The 14,583-nt window shown below is 37.1% G+C and overlaps 3 protein-coding genes across 6 annotated transcripts; 2 read left to right on the forward strand and 1 right to left on the reverse strand.

Annotated features, from left to right (window-relative positions):
* The first annotated feature begins 216 nt into the window (after positions 1–216).
* Positions 217–4,751, forward strand: LOC141915435 (uncharacterized). Of its 3 annotated transcripts, none has more exons than XM_074806959.1 (6): positions 217–342; positions 898–1,200; positions 1,309–1,496; positions 1,597–3,376; positions 3,464–3,580; positions 3,701–4,751. In XM_074806959.1, the coding sequence occupies exons 2-6, from the start codon at positions 906–908 to the stop codon at positions 4,117–4,119; spliced, it is 2,799 nt and encodes a 932-aa protein (XP_074663060.1). In that variant the 5' UTR covers positions 217–342; positions 898–905; the 3' UTR covers positions 4,120–4,751. The 3 variants fall into 3 exon arrangements, with proteins under 3 accessions (XP_074663060.1, XP_074663061.1, XP_074663058.1); XM_074806960.1 differs by lacking the exon at positions 217–342 and adding an exon at positions 440–507; XM_074806957.1 differs by lacking the exon at positions 217–342 and adding an exon at positions 523–709.
* Positions 4,751–12,520, reverse strand: LOC141915434 (uncharacterized). Of its 2 annotated transcripts, XM_074806956.1 has the most exons (11): positions 12,487–12,520; positions 11,765–12,025; positions 11,549–11,676; positions 9,995–11,461; positions 8,983–9,349; positions 7,983–8,127; positions 7,636–7,815; positions 7,283–7,468; positions 7,130–7,210; positions 6,722–6,900; positions 6,341–6,495 (listed from the first exon to the last, which is right to left on the reverse strand). In XM_074806956.1, the coding sequence occupies exons 2-11, from the start codon at positions 11,971–11,973 to the stop codon at positions 6,480–6,482; spliced, it is 2,958 nt and encodes a 985-aa protein (XP_074663057.1). In that variant the 5' UTR covers positions 11,974–12,025; positions 12,487–12,520; the 3' UTR covers positions 6,341–6,479. The 2 variants fall into 2 exon arrangements, with proteins under 2 accessions (XP_074663056.1, XP_074663057.1); XM_074806955.1 differs by lacking the exon at positions 6,722–6,900 and having other exon boundaries at positions 4,751–6,495.
* Positions 12,521–12,557: 37 nt separating this feature from the next.
* LOC141915436 (quinone oxidoreductase PIG3-like) lies at positions 12,558–14,581 on the forward strand. Its single transcript, XM_074806961.1, has 8 exons — positions 12,558–12,658; positions 12,849–13,004; positions 13,087–13,222; positions 13,307–13,438; positions 13,514–13,726; positions 13,838–13,942; positions 14,031–14,122; positions 14,200–14,581. Exons 1-8 carry the CDS (start codon positions 12,599–12,601, stop codon positions 14,392–14,394), a joined length of 1,089 nt encoding a protein of 362 aa, XP_074663062.1. The 5' UTR covers positions 12,558–12,598; the 3' UTR covers positions 14,395–14,581.
* The last annotated feature ends 2 nt before the right edge of the window (positions 14,582–14,583 follow it).

The following is a 14,583-nucleotide window of genomic DNA, read 5'->3' on the forward strand; positions in this document are numbered from 1 at the left end:
CGTAAATCGTAACTCGTAAAACGTAACTCGTAAGTCGTATGGCCCTTGAGGTATTCCATAATGTAAGACAAAACAACATATAAACAAAATGTAAGACAAAAAGATGAAATCGTAGCGAACGAACGCCGGTCGTTGCAAATCGACCGAAATTTTTTCGAACCGTCATGTGCTGCCATCTACTTACAAATGAAGCGCATCCTTCTTATTTATGGATTTCCCGTAGTGGGATTTCACGGGATTTCCCTGGGAAAACCCGGGTGAAAGTCCATTTTAAACAAACAATGTCGTTTGAGGTGGTTAATAAAGTAATGTGTTGACGACGAAACGAAACTGGAAATGCGGGTAAATACGTGTGATGTATTTCATATCATTAGGGCATCATTGATAGCATTTCATTTTTTTTCTGTTTTGAAATTGATGTTTAAGCACTTTCATTCGGGGAGTGACTCACTGACACTCAGTCTTGCTGTGGTCTGGCTCATGCCTTTAATGCAATACTGTGACATTGTTAGTAACGTAGTCAGAATTCCCCAATCAGTCAGCTTTTATTGCAAGTTTGTCATTTTCATGGAAAACACTTGCGTGATCAGTCGTTGGGTGTTAACTCTAAATTCTTAATCAATCAAAATCAAATCATCTTGAAATTACTAGAACTGTATTCGTGAGGAGATGGTTACTCTACATCTTAAAAGGTCATGCAGCCAAAAGGGTAAGAAAATAAAGCAGGTTGCTTAGGAATAGAAATCCTGGATTACAAACTCTCAACGGATTCAGGAATCGTTAGAAACTATTGAAATCCTGCGCAATAAAAGCTTGCTGTAGGGAAGTGATACTGGCCTTTCGTTTTAGGGAATGGCATCTACTTCAATTCTAATGTTTATCTTCTTTTTATTTTAGATTTTACAATGGCCACCAAACCTATATTCTCGAGGAACATTTCACATATACAACCGCAAAAAGTCCGAGACTTGAAAGAAAAGATATCAGCTGATGTGAAGCACATCCCTGACAAACCAAGGTTTCTACAAACTACGTCGAATTCAACGACATTGTTACCAAATCTGGATGAATTTGGACCGGAGTTCAAGAATGTATTTCTATCAACTGTCACTGATTACCAAATGGAAGATGGACTGAAGGAAACACGAGTTATTGGATGGTGTCGGTTGATCAAATCATTTCACCCACTGAAAACACCAGGTAAATGTTATCATGATACATCAATGAGTAGATTTGTACTGTTATTTATAACCTTATTTATTACCTTGTTTAAATCACCAATCAAGGAATGACGTATTTTCACACTAGGAGATGGAAACTGTTTGCTTCACTCAGTCTGTCAGTATATATGGGGTTTTACTGATAGCACTTACCAACTTCGTGATCTGCTGTATGTTACACTAGTTGAGGACACTGACAAGAAGATATATAACAGATGGAGGAATGAGCAGGCCTTTTTAGATGCTTCAATTCCGGAATTACAATATTCTTCGATTGTGAGTTCTCATATTTGCTTGTCAAATAATCAACAAATAAGACCAATGTTGAAACTGCTATCGTTTACTATGTTTAAACATTAACTGCTTGTTTTTCTAGGAATGGCAACGGGATTGGGATGTACTGGTCAGAATAACTGAAAGTTTGAGAGCAGATCAGGAACGTTTTCCTGGGATGCCATCCGATTCATTGGAAGATGTACATGTCTTTGTGTTAGCTAACGTTCTTCGCCGTCCGATAATCATCCTGAGTGACCCCGTTCTCAGAAATGCTTTTGGCCAAAGTTTTGGTCCAAATAATTTTGGAGGTATATATTTACCGCTCATGTGGGCGCCAAAAGATTGTTGTCGGATCCCAATCGTGTTAGGATTTTATTCGAATCACTTCTTTCCGTTGGTCAACATGGCTAATCAACCTGAACTGAGTGGACTTTCGATTGACGTCGAATTTGCAGTTCCGATCGTCACCAATGACCTAGCGCCCCTGCGTATTCACTACTTACTCCCAGGCGAAGAAAGGAATGCTACCGTATTACTTCAACAATATTTGTTTCTTACTGAAATTGAACAGTATGATGTGCAGAAAGGTGGAATATCAAAAATATTAGCAGCTAAACTGGCTGATAACTACGATCAAACTAGTATCATGACAGATTATCTTGAAGACTGCTACAACAAATTCATAAATCAAGTCTCAAGTGAGATTCCACCTACAACAGACAATAATATTGATACGAGTTTATTGAAAGAAGCATCGGCTCCACCCGTGAGTCTGATTATTACTACACCTCCAGCTCCATCTTCGCCTACTGATACTGGAACCCAACACTCCCCACCGCTTCACAAACTAAGCACTACTAATATCGATTGTTCATCAAAAGGATGCCCTCATAAATCAGGTATCACAACTCATCCATTCTGTGCAGTGTGTCATGACAAAAAAGAAATTCTATACCAGATGCCCGACTCTCTAAAAGATAGGTTTCTGAATGGCTCTGGTGATCAGTCAAACAGGGAAATTGTGTCTGAAGAAAACCTATACAGTATTGAGCCACTGTCACCTTCTAAAAAAAATCAACAACTTGTCGTTGGTATTCCATCATTGGCAACCAAGAAAATTGAAACTATAAAAGAAAACAAAGCACCTGCGAATGATAATGAACTTATTTTGGAAAAATCGTATCATATTTGCATTGAAAAAGATTGCGAAGAGCCTGCAATTGAACATTTAGATCATATGTGTATGAGACATTATTACAGTGCCGCCAACAAACAGATGAGAAATATAACTAGACCAGTTAAGAAAGAGAGCGAAATGAGTAAGTGCCGCATCGAAGGTTGCATCGCTGCAGGATACAAATCAACTAATTATCTGTGTTCAAAGCATTTGTCACAATTGCCATCTGTTACGACATCAACTGGTGAAAATACACTTGCGCAACCTGTTGTTGAACCCGAAATTGAATATTGTTCGACTGAAGGCTGCGACCGTATCTCATCGAAAAATCCTTTCAGAATGTGCGATGTTTGTTTCCAATGGGTTCAGCAAGGCAAAGAACCAGCCCAAGAGGTTATCAAGGAAAACCGAAAGATCACTAAATCCCCTAAAAAAAGGGTGAAAGCTGAATACACATCATCTTCAACACCGGTGTTCACTGGACCGCAACTAGAATCCCTACATAACACTAGAACAAGATTTCCTGAACCTAATATGAGTCAAGTGCCACTGGGAACTCAAATTGAGATATGTGTAAATCCAATATGTGGTAATCAAGCATCAAGGTCGTGTAATGGGTTATGTTATGTGTGTTTCAACATACTGTGCGATGCAGCGGCGAGGCGAGCTCATAGGGATCAGCATGCTGTCCAAGCAAGTCGAGGTTGGTTTCAGTAATCTGGGTTTATACAAATGATAATTATTAGTCGTTTGTTAAACTTGCTTAATTCTTTTCTGTTTCAATTTTTAGCCATGACTTCAGGAGTAAGACGTACACCGTGCGCGATGGAAAACTGTTGTAGATTTAGTCAACCTGGATTATACGGCTACTGTCGTCCTTGTTACGATCAACTGGTTCAAATTCGATGTAAGTATGGTACGAGGGATCTTTGGATAATACCAGCCTTGTGTACGCAGCTTATTGAGCAATAAACTGTACATGCTTACATAGGTTATATTTAGATATATTATCATCCGTTTACTTCAGATCCATCAGAAACCATCAATAACTTGAACGTTGAAACAGTTACCAGCGGTGTAAGGAAAAGTGTTACTCCTACTTTGAAACCAATCAAATCCTCTGAATGTTTGTCTGAACATTGCAAGAAGTTAGGGAATGAAGCTTTGCAAGGACTCTGCCAAGATTGTCACAAGAAACAATTGCTCGAATTTTCACAGATTCAACATGAAAATCTTGTGAGAAGAGTAGAAGAGCGTGTCGATGAGAGTAGATTGAGATCTCAGTCTGCAGCAGATGTGGAGCGAAATTTCAATCGAATGATGACGGAAACTGAAACAGCGAGTCGGCATGCGACAGGAAAGTGTAAAAATCTTTCGTGCCACTCGTTTGGCAATTCGAAATCTTTAGGTTATTGTAATCAATGTTATCCACATTTCACGCTGTAATATAGTTGAATATTTTATCAATTGTACATGTAGTCTATCTACACCCAATATATCATAACGTAAACTGATTGTTACGATTGTAGACTTAATTAGATCCTAATATGTATATAACATATAAGTAGTCTGTAACGTCTGCTTTTCTGTAAAGTGTAGATGCCACGGATGCTGTTTTCTCTAACCATGAAGCAGGTAAGCATTTTGTAAATGAACAGGCTACAGATTATTATTATTTTATTATGTTCACTATTATTATTATTATTATCATTATATCACTGCTATAAGTTGTACATGTCAAGTGTTTATTTTAGCTGAAAAATAATGATTGTAAGTTCAGGTTGTCGGACTTCCATGCAAAAAATTATTTTCCCTACTTCCTAATTTTTGGTGAAAAAGGCTTTTACCAATAAAACTCCAATCCATGCACGATGAAATGAACCTTCTGAACTTAGCATGTCCAGCTATCATCTAAAATCCCTACTTCAGTTCTGCCAAGTAGAAAATTTGGATCCCGTTTTTCCCCTAATTCTTTCACTGAGACCACTCGACAGTCTGTAAGTTGGACTTCTCATTTATAATGAAAAAGATCATTAACCCAGAAATAAAAATGAAAGTCTATACCGGTATTCTTATTAAAATTAACAGGATTTTATTTTCGTATGCTATCATGTTTACATATATGAAAAACACACAATGAGTTCATGTACATGTACATGTACATGTACAATGTATTCATGTGGCTTTTAATGCAACGATTTTACTTCCTTCAAATATCATCAATGCAAGGAACAATATTTCATATTTCCATTAAGATGACTATTTTATACCAATCATTAATCAAACATTAAATTTCACTGATCTATCGTACAAACATTTAAATATCCATTTGTCATTTGATAATAAACAATCTTAGCAATCAATAATAATTCAATTTCACAATCAAACTAGTCACAATAGTAATACATAGTTAATAATACCAATCTATTTACAATTAAAATAAATCTCAACATGTCTCGTAAGAAATTTAGTTCCAACCATTTTCAGCTGTTCTTTTTACATTCAGTCGATGTATTTGACAATGAACAGCAAAACAAGTTTCTAGAAATGCCGATTTGTAGTAATACATGAGTAAGAAGTCACACATCATTCCATGAAATGATTTTTTCACCAGTTTGAACAATCTCTGAAATTTCAATTTCCGTGAAGATCTCGGATTTTTTATTCAAATTCGTCCCAAATATTTCATTTATGATAAACACGCATTTATTTTATTTTGGATATTTCAAGTGAATCAAATTCTTTACTTACATACCATTCATCAGCAAAAGGCCATTGAAAACAATAGCAATTTATTAATACATGAACTCCAAAATGAAACTAAACAATTTGATGAACATTAAAACAAATTGAAAATGCGAAATGCCTTAGATAATGCATAATTCACATACAATGCATTGTTCGTGGTATTCACAATACAAACTACGGTATAATTTTTTACAGTAATAGCGGTTACAAATCTTTATCTACTGCAAATGTCAAAGATATTCTCCATCATTTTCAATTCAAGAATTGAATTAACGACTACAAGCTGAGGACTTATCCTTGGATTTTTGAATAAGACAAATTCTAGGGAAAAGCCAGATCAAAGCAAACAAATGCCTATACCGGGGTAAATAACCTTTCATAAACCACCCATTAAACGAACTACTTTTAAGGATCAGCAACATACCCGGTATAATTTATGGCAGTAAAATGCTTTTGATAGTACATGTACATAAATATTAAATTCTGAGTCAATAAATAAATGCATCTTGCGCACAAATTATATAAGAAAATCAAAGTTGATGTAATGCAACAATTCGAATAAGGGTAATATCAAAATAGCCAAAACTATAATAAAATACAAAATCTGAACCCAATAAGTGAGTGCTGTTTGGGAGAGCTAATACATAAGATCTAACACACTGTCAAGAATTATTCTCCTCTTCTTGAATTATAAAATACATTTTGAAATTTGGTTTTAAAATGCAGTAAATTTGTAGAGCAAGTATAAATGGTTTCATTCATTTCAAATATAATATCCATATGTACAAATCTGGTATGCGCTAATTTTAACAATTATCAAATATTAAAGGTTTTCAAGTCTAAACGTACTATAAATCTGAAAATTGAAAATTACTACTTAAACGCGAATACGGCTTTCATTGAGATGTGATCAGATGGGAATGTCGGGTTTGGAAGACGGCTGTAGACTTTTAGAATATCTTCAGATGGAGTTGAAACAACGCCAAGCGAAGCCAAACCACTTTGATCAAAGAATATGTAATCAAATGTTTCACAGTTATTGCTCGTAATTGTGGTGATCATTGGTTCTTTTTCCTAGAAAATCAAAAGAATTAGTTCATTATTTACTATAACTCAATTTTGTAATGTCACAAAATATCTGGCTCTTGATATGTCGTTCCTTAATACATCTGAGTCCCAGGAACAAAGAAAAGCATGTGAACATATAGGTATAATATAAATCATGAGAGAGTAAAATAAACTAAATACACGAGGGTTGATAGGAGTTTGATGTGATATAGTGTGAAATTTGTCTACTCACACAAACATCATGCGAGCTTTCAACAAAATATGGTCTGATGGGTAGTATGTGGTTGGGATTAGCAAAGGTACAAGCGGTAATTTGCTAACACGAAGGGTTTCTAATCCAGATCCATAAAATATGTAATCTAGACATCCACTGAATCTCTTATGGGCATGTGTAATTTCAGGTTCAGATCCCTATAATAAAGAATTAGGTTAGCAAATAAAATCTTATATATTCTAATGCGCAGACAAGCTTACGGTATGTAATGGTGGCTGATTCGGGCCGTACTGAACAATTTTTTCTGTGTGGATAGAGACACGTTAAAAGAATTCTTACATTGGCACATTCTTTAGTTTTCTCGCGCAAAATAACAAAAAATTGGGCCAATGTTAAAACATTTTTTTAATTTTTGTGTATACATACCTCACAAACGAAATAAGCACTGGCCATATTTGGAGACATATGCTGAAATCCTTTCCACATCAGATTCACAAGTGACTTTTTCTAAAATAAATAGAATTTTCATAGCATTCAACAATCCCAGTTTTCTACAAATAAGAAACTCAATCGCCATACCTCTCCATTAGCTAAAGTAATGCCCTCAAGTTTCTGTAACTGTTCGATCATTTCACTACTCAGATATCCATCTCTGAGTAACTGGTAGGCAGCACTAGTCGGCACTGAGTTGAAATCACCAACGATCATGTGTGGATTATGCGCTCCTCCAGCTATATTCACTATTTCTTTCATCGCGCAAGCAATCTTAAATAAACCAGTTACTGAGTTACACTCATTCAAGGAGTACAGCATTCTTATTCTATTTTCATGCATTGATCTATACATAGATTTTGATCATTCTTTATATGACCAGCTAAAGGTTAAACATGGAGTTGAATCAAAATAAGTCAATAATGCCTGTCTATATTTACCTCTATACATTGTTCATCAGGAAACTTCAGATTATCATAGGTGACATGGATGTTGCCGATAGTTATTTCTTTTCCATTTGTATTACACTTCACCTTAGTTATCAATACAACTGCCATATTATCGAGATATTTTTGCACTGCTTCTTTCTGATCTTCGGATATGCCATTTTCCTCGATCAACTATGAGAACAGACAAAACATAACATGAATACAAATCTATGGAAGTACAGACACATAATACTTCTAACTAATTATACACCAGTAACTAATGATAGCACTAAAGCGGTATGCCAATTATTTAACAAACTGGGGTGGAGGCTTTTCAAATTATAGTGAATATAACTTACCTTTGCAGCTAATTCTCTCAATGAGAAACTGGTCTCTGACACAACGGTAAATCTATTGCTGCGGACAAAGGTTGCCTCTCCTTCATTGAAGTAATTATTTTCAGGTGTAGTAACTCGCTTACGAAATGCTGCTTTATATCCCATACTGAAATGAAAGATAAAATGATATTAATCAAATGGATAAAACATCTCCAACAATTTCAATATTCAACACCCCTGGTGGACATATACTAAAACCTTAAAATTCACCACAATCATAGAACATGTCATGAGCTACAATTTTGAAATTGATTTTCAAATATCAAGACTACAGGTGTAAAACCAGGGGCTGGTTGCATAGTCATGGCTTAGACTTAAGACCAGTCTAAGACCAACTTAGTCCTATAGACAATCTAACAACTTAAGACCAGTCTTAAGATATAAGACCACTTTTGGACTTAAGTCACGACTGTGCAACTGGCGTCTGATGACACTTAAGATGGCTACCAATCGCATGACAGCCGAAAAACCTGTCTGATATGTTGGAAACCCCTTCCAAAAGTATACCCATCACGGATTTCAATGAAGGAAGCTACTGGTCTCGGAATTGAGGCCAAAAATGACCTGATTAGGCACAACAAGGTCAGAGGTCGCCATCTTGTGTCCGATCAACCCAATTTTTATCAATCTGATGGGCCCTGAGGGGATACAAACATATATGAAAGGTCAAGATAATTGATTGAGGCCTTTTCAAAATTTCCCTTGAAAACTTCAAAATTATGTAAAAAGTGCTGATTTTGGCAAATATTAATGGTCGGCCATCCAGCTTCTGATTGGGCCAATCTTGGGCTGAACATATGATTTAGGGCAGATACATAAATAAACCAAATGTCGAGACAATCTCTTGAAGTGTCCTCAAAACTTCCAGAAATAACTCTTCTACATTCCGTCTAACGAACAAAATGAACACAATCGCCCTCTGGGAAAAATGTTAAGACGTGTTAAAAAATGAATTAATTACCTTTCAAACGCGGATTTTAATGTATCATTGAAGTAATCAGGGTCAACTTCTTGCAAACATATGATATCTGCATCATGATGTTTAAGCTCAGCCATTAGTCGTTTATGCCTATAACTGCGATCCAGCGTCTCCGCTGGAGTATGGCTATAATCTCCACGTCTCAGGTGACAGTCCGCGAGTATATTATAAGAAACAATACTGAATTGATCTTGATCGTTGATGTCACACACCTTCACATTTGGATTGGCAACGAAGGACCTATTTAGCAACGCATCCATATCAGATATTCCGTTAATATTGTCCACAATTTTGGAATGTGAATTGATAGCTGGTGGAGTTCCAGTAATTCTCTCTTGTTCACGATGTTCTGCAAAATGAGAAATCATAATCATTAGTCACCATTGTCTAAATGGTTGTCTGTCACTATAGACAGGATTCCACTTAACCTCAAATCATACTTTCAAAATGAATAATATACATATACCCAGTGTAAAAGTATCATCTGCTAAACTAAAAGACAAGCCCCTGGTAGCACAAATTAAAATGATAGGATACCTGTATTGTATAATACAACTCAATGAACAATAGTAAATATAAAATATCTAAGCATTATAGAAGCTTAATCCAAGGAATTTGTGGCACAGCGGTTATGACGTGAGACTATAAATCCAAAGGCTAGTGGTTCAAATCCCAAAATAAGATAAATTACAATCATGTTTTCACAAATCATATATCTGCAGCTTACTGAGATTTTTCAAGACAATGCATATTTTCCGATATGCCCAAATCGTCTGGATTTGTCTGTTTTTTCCTGATAAAACTTCCCTTGATTGGAACTAGCTCAAACCTTCAAATTTATGACCTGAGATTCAGCTATAGCAAATGCTTTTATTCGCAATACAAAAATTTAGAAAAATACAAAAATACATATACATGTACACAAATAAATGCGTTATCAACAGGAAAGACCAAACACTAGAAAAACGATACTAAAAACAAAATAACTTCTTACGTTTTGAAGATGCCATAGAAATAGAATCCGAATCAGCTGGAGGGACATCACTCATCTCAATTATGACATAAGAGTCTTCGATATTGCTTTCTTCAGTACTAGAACGCCCTGGTTGACTGCTGGATACACTTCCTTTCGGGATATTTGTTGAAGGTATGGTTGCAACATCTGGTTCTACACTGTGTGACAGCTGCGGTGCTGGAACAGCTGAACACATTTCAGGTACCGCTTCGGCTGCTTCCATTGGCTGTTGTTGTTGGTGGTTGAAATCTGATTGCGCTGCTACTGAACTGTCTTGTTCAACAGTTGATGATGCCTCTGGTTCGACAGGCTCTTGTTGCGGAGGTACAACATCCATCTGCTGAGGAATGGGTTCGATCTGAGCTGACACGGCAATAGCAGCCACAAGGGGTGTTTCCAATTTTGGTACATCTGTACAGGGTTTTATGGCATCACTAGCAGGTGCTGAAGGTTCAACAGATTTTTGTTCAGGGGAAACCTGCATCTCTTGTGCGGCTTCTTCTTGTTCGCTTTCACTTTTCATGCGTTTTCGAGGGCTCGCATCTTCGTCCGGACCCAATTCATCTCTTTTTCGTTTGCGACTCGGTGATACGATTGGACATTCGGGTTCTTTGTCTGAAGAATCATTTACAGTCAAAGGTTTTTCTGGGTCAGCACTCTGAACTGGCGACATCTTAACGGGCTCAAGCACTGGAGCATCAGTGTGGGCTGTTACTTGTACATATGGCGTTTCTTTGTTTAATACTGGTGCAACACTATCTGTTTCAGTATCCATTGGTTCCTCTTTCTTATCTTCTGAGGCATCATCAGTTTTGTCTCCAGTTTCAGCAGCTTTGTCAATCTCCTCAATATGCGCTGATTTCTTACCACGAGGTGATCTCTTTGTAGGCGATGGCGTGTTCTTTTTAGGTGAAACTGTTGCAGCCTGTCTCCCGCGTCGTCTAGGAGAAGCGACAGTTTCAGTTGTTTCCATGTTTTCATCTTCGGTAGATTCAGTTACCTCAGATTGTTCATTATTTCTAGTTCTACGGGTTCTTGGTGACACCGCTTTGGACTCAATGACATTTTCATCAGTTTCAGATTTCCCTTTCCGTGATCTCCCTCGCGGAGTTACATTTGGTTCTGATGTTTCTTCGATGGGTTTTTCGAGTTTCTTTGCAGGGGATTTTGCTACAGGTGATGCAGCCTGTTTCCCTTTGTTCTTTGTTGGCCTGCCACGTCCTCTCAGTGACTTAACTTCCTTCACAGTTTCTTCCTGCGGCTCATCTTTCTCATCCTCTGCTTCCACCTTCTCTAGTGCAGTATCATTGCGTTTATTCCTGGATGTGCGCCCACGCCCTCTTGGTGACTTCACATCTTTTTCCACTTCAGCTTCAACATGAGTATCTACAGTTATTTTCTCTAGGACAACTTTAGCCTTTCTTCCTCGGCTTGAAGCACGAACACCTAAAAAAAAAAACAGGTCGTGTTATAGATTGCGATGAGAATATAAATGCGCACACCAAAATAAAATAACATTTTAACAAACAATACCTTCATTTGTTCTAGTCTCGGTTGTAATTACTGCTGGTGATGTAACGGATGCAGGTTCCTCAGTTGTAACTACACGACGTCTTCCTCTCTTTGGTGATGGCTCTGGTCTTTCAGATGTTGGAGCATTCCTTTGAAACAAAAGTAATAAGAATTCAACTTTAATACCTTTAAATTTGAACTCAATGTGAATCTTAACGGTACAGTACAAGAATATACCTTTTAGGAGCTTCCTGGACATTAGTTGCAGTTGGAACTTGAGCTGCTTTCCTCCCACGACTTCCTTGCTTAGTACTCTCTGCTTTTACTTGTTTCTCTGAAGTGGTAGCTGCTGGCTGTTTGGATGAACCGGCCTCTCGCATACTGGTGCGAGTAACTCTTCCTTTGGCACCACCACCCCTAGACTTTGCTGAAGATCTTTTTGGCATGATGACAGTAAAAGACTATTTCAACTTCTTTCTCAGAAAAGTCAAGAACTTCCTACAAATGATACATCATTGTGAAGATGACTATGAATCTAAAAACATGAGGGTCTCGAATTCTGGTGGTGGCACAGTTTCTGTATCATTCCAATTTAATAATGCACTGAACGAGGTAAAAAAAGAGAATGATGCCCACTCGGAAGGGAACAAGAACAGAGTGACATGACAACATTAACAACCTATTTCAGTCATTACTGCACCAGACATCGGTGGATATTACGGCAAGCCAAAATCTTAGGATAATGTGGGCATATGGGTTAGTGTATTATTTTGACACCAGGTGGCCAACATAGTATTCCGACGTGCATAGCGTTAGAAACGTGATCTTGCGGAGTTTTATGAGTTGATTCCACATCGAACACGACCAATTAGAAGAATCACAGTTGCGCCACAATTAATTTTCAGTAGCGAAGAGGTCAATCGGTCTAATTTGGTAGAAATCTACAGATTATTGCTCACCTTTTTTACAAATTACGCGGACGCCATTACAGGTCACATAAATTTGCGTATGAGGACTTATCTTTAGGTTTCAAAAATCCGTGTCCGTTTTGTTAGATTACCCGCAGGTACGATGATATTTTTTGCTAATATTTTCGGCGTTTTCGTCCTGTTATACTTGATGACAAGCGTGGTATGTATTTTGTAATTGTTGGTTATGTTGTTTGTTTCATACCTTGCTTGATCAAACGCGATAGAAAATTAAGAAAATGAATTTAAAGGATATTTACGGAAAGACTCAATCCATATTCGCTTACCAGGGTTGCTTTTAAGTTTTCCTAGGAGAAAAAGAATCGACGAGTGTCTTGTTTTCACATTTTCAGATTTCTCAACCTCCCATAATGAAGGCTATCAATTATGCAGAGGGCCAAGGACCAGAGCACATGTCTCTGGCAGAATTTCCAGTTCCAGATTTGCGCGAGAAAGAAATCTTGATCAAAGTTTATTCTTCCGCCATCAATCGGGCAGACACATTGCAGGTGGTATTAGTAGTGAATTACTTACCGTAAGTGGTTAAGATTTTGATGTTATGTTTAAAATGTAAGTTATTTTTCCCTTAAGCGTAAAGGTTTATATACACCACCTGAGGGACAAAGCAAAATTCTCGGACTTGAAGCTACAGGGAAGGTCATTAAACTGTCATCAGACTGTTCTGATAAGTGGAAAGTTGGAGATCGTGTTATGGTATTAGTTGCAGGTACTATTGTCAAATGTATCAGTCTTAATTACAGCATTCAAACAAGCTAAGATTAAGTTTTGATATCTAGATGAATTGTTATAGGTGGTGGAAATGCTGAATATGTGGCAGCCCATGAAGATCATTTGATGCCTGTACCAAAAGGCTGGAAATTCAACGATGCAGCTGCAATCCCTGAAGTCTGGATTACTGCTTATCAACTAATATTCACTGAAGGTTGGTTATCACTTAAGTGTTACTGCTAGAAACTGCTTTTGAAGAATTATGATGTCAAATGTTTCTGATTGACAGGTCAGTTTCAACCGGGCGATTCTGTGTTAATTCATGCCGGTGGAAGTGGAGTAGGTACAGCTGCTACTCAACTAGTGTCCATATGGGGTGGTGTACCCATTGTCACTGCTGGATCACAATCCAAATTAGATAAAGCTAAAAGTCTTGGTGCTGCTGCATGTTACAACTATAAAGAGGGCAACTTTGATGATAAAGTCTTGAATTTCACTCAAGGTTCGCTATGATTTTGGTCTAGGCCTACTTGATTTTAAAATCTTTCATCAAACTTATGTATGGAAAGTACTGATGACTCTTGAATAAATTCTGAAATATCTTTTTTGATAGGTAAGGGAGTTAGGATGATATTAGATTGTGTTGGTGGATCGTTTTGTGAGCAAAATGCTCGATGTATTGGAATCGAAGGAAGATGGATGCTTTATGGCCTTTTAGGTGTGTGTGTGATTCACAATCATTTGAAATGGAAATTGTCTGCTGTTGCAAAAGTGAAAAAGAAAATATCCATTTGCTTCTTTTATAGGTGGCCGTTCGGTAAATGGTAATCTATTTTCATCTATTTTACGGAAACGTGTCAACTTAAGAGGATCCACTCTACGTGCAAGAAATATTGAGGTATTTTTGAGATAGAAAATGCACTATGTAATTGTTTACTGAAAGCTTATTGTCATGTACGGTACTTTTACTTTCAGTATAAAGCATCATTGATTAAATCGTTCACTCAATCCGTCTTGCCTCTGTTTGAAAGCGGTGATCTCGGCGTTGTTGTCGATTCTGTATTTCCACTTGAAAAACTTGGCGACGCTCATAAAAAGATGGAATCAAACTTGAATGTAGGAAAAATTATAATACAAGTGCAATCTGAGGATGAGCATGATGAACTATGATAAAGCTTTAGTCGTTTGTCTGTCTATTAGTACCTCCTTGATACGCCTAACCCTGCCTGCCGCTCTCCAGGATAAGTTTATTGATCTCCGAGTGATCGAAATTGTGCTTCAGTCTCTAGTCGTAGATTTGTGTTGTTCATTTGTTGTGAATAAAGATATCATTTGCTATTCATATTTAGATTCAAAAGG

The sequence above is a fragment of the Tubulanus polymorphus genome, chromosome 1, assembly GCF_964204645.1.
Source record: "Tubulanus polymorphus chromosome 1, tnTubPoly1.2, whole genome shotgun sequence".
Classification (NCBI taxonomy): Eukaryota; Metazoa; Nemertea; class Palaeonemertea; order Tubulaniformes; family Tubulanidae; genus Tubulanus; species Tubulanus polymorphus.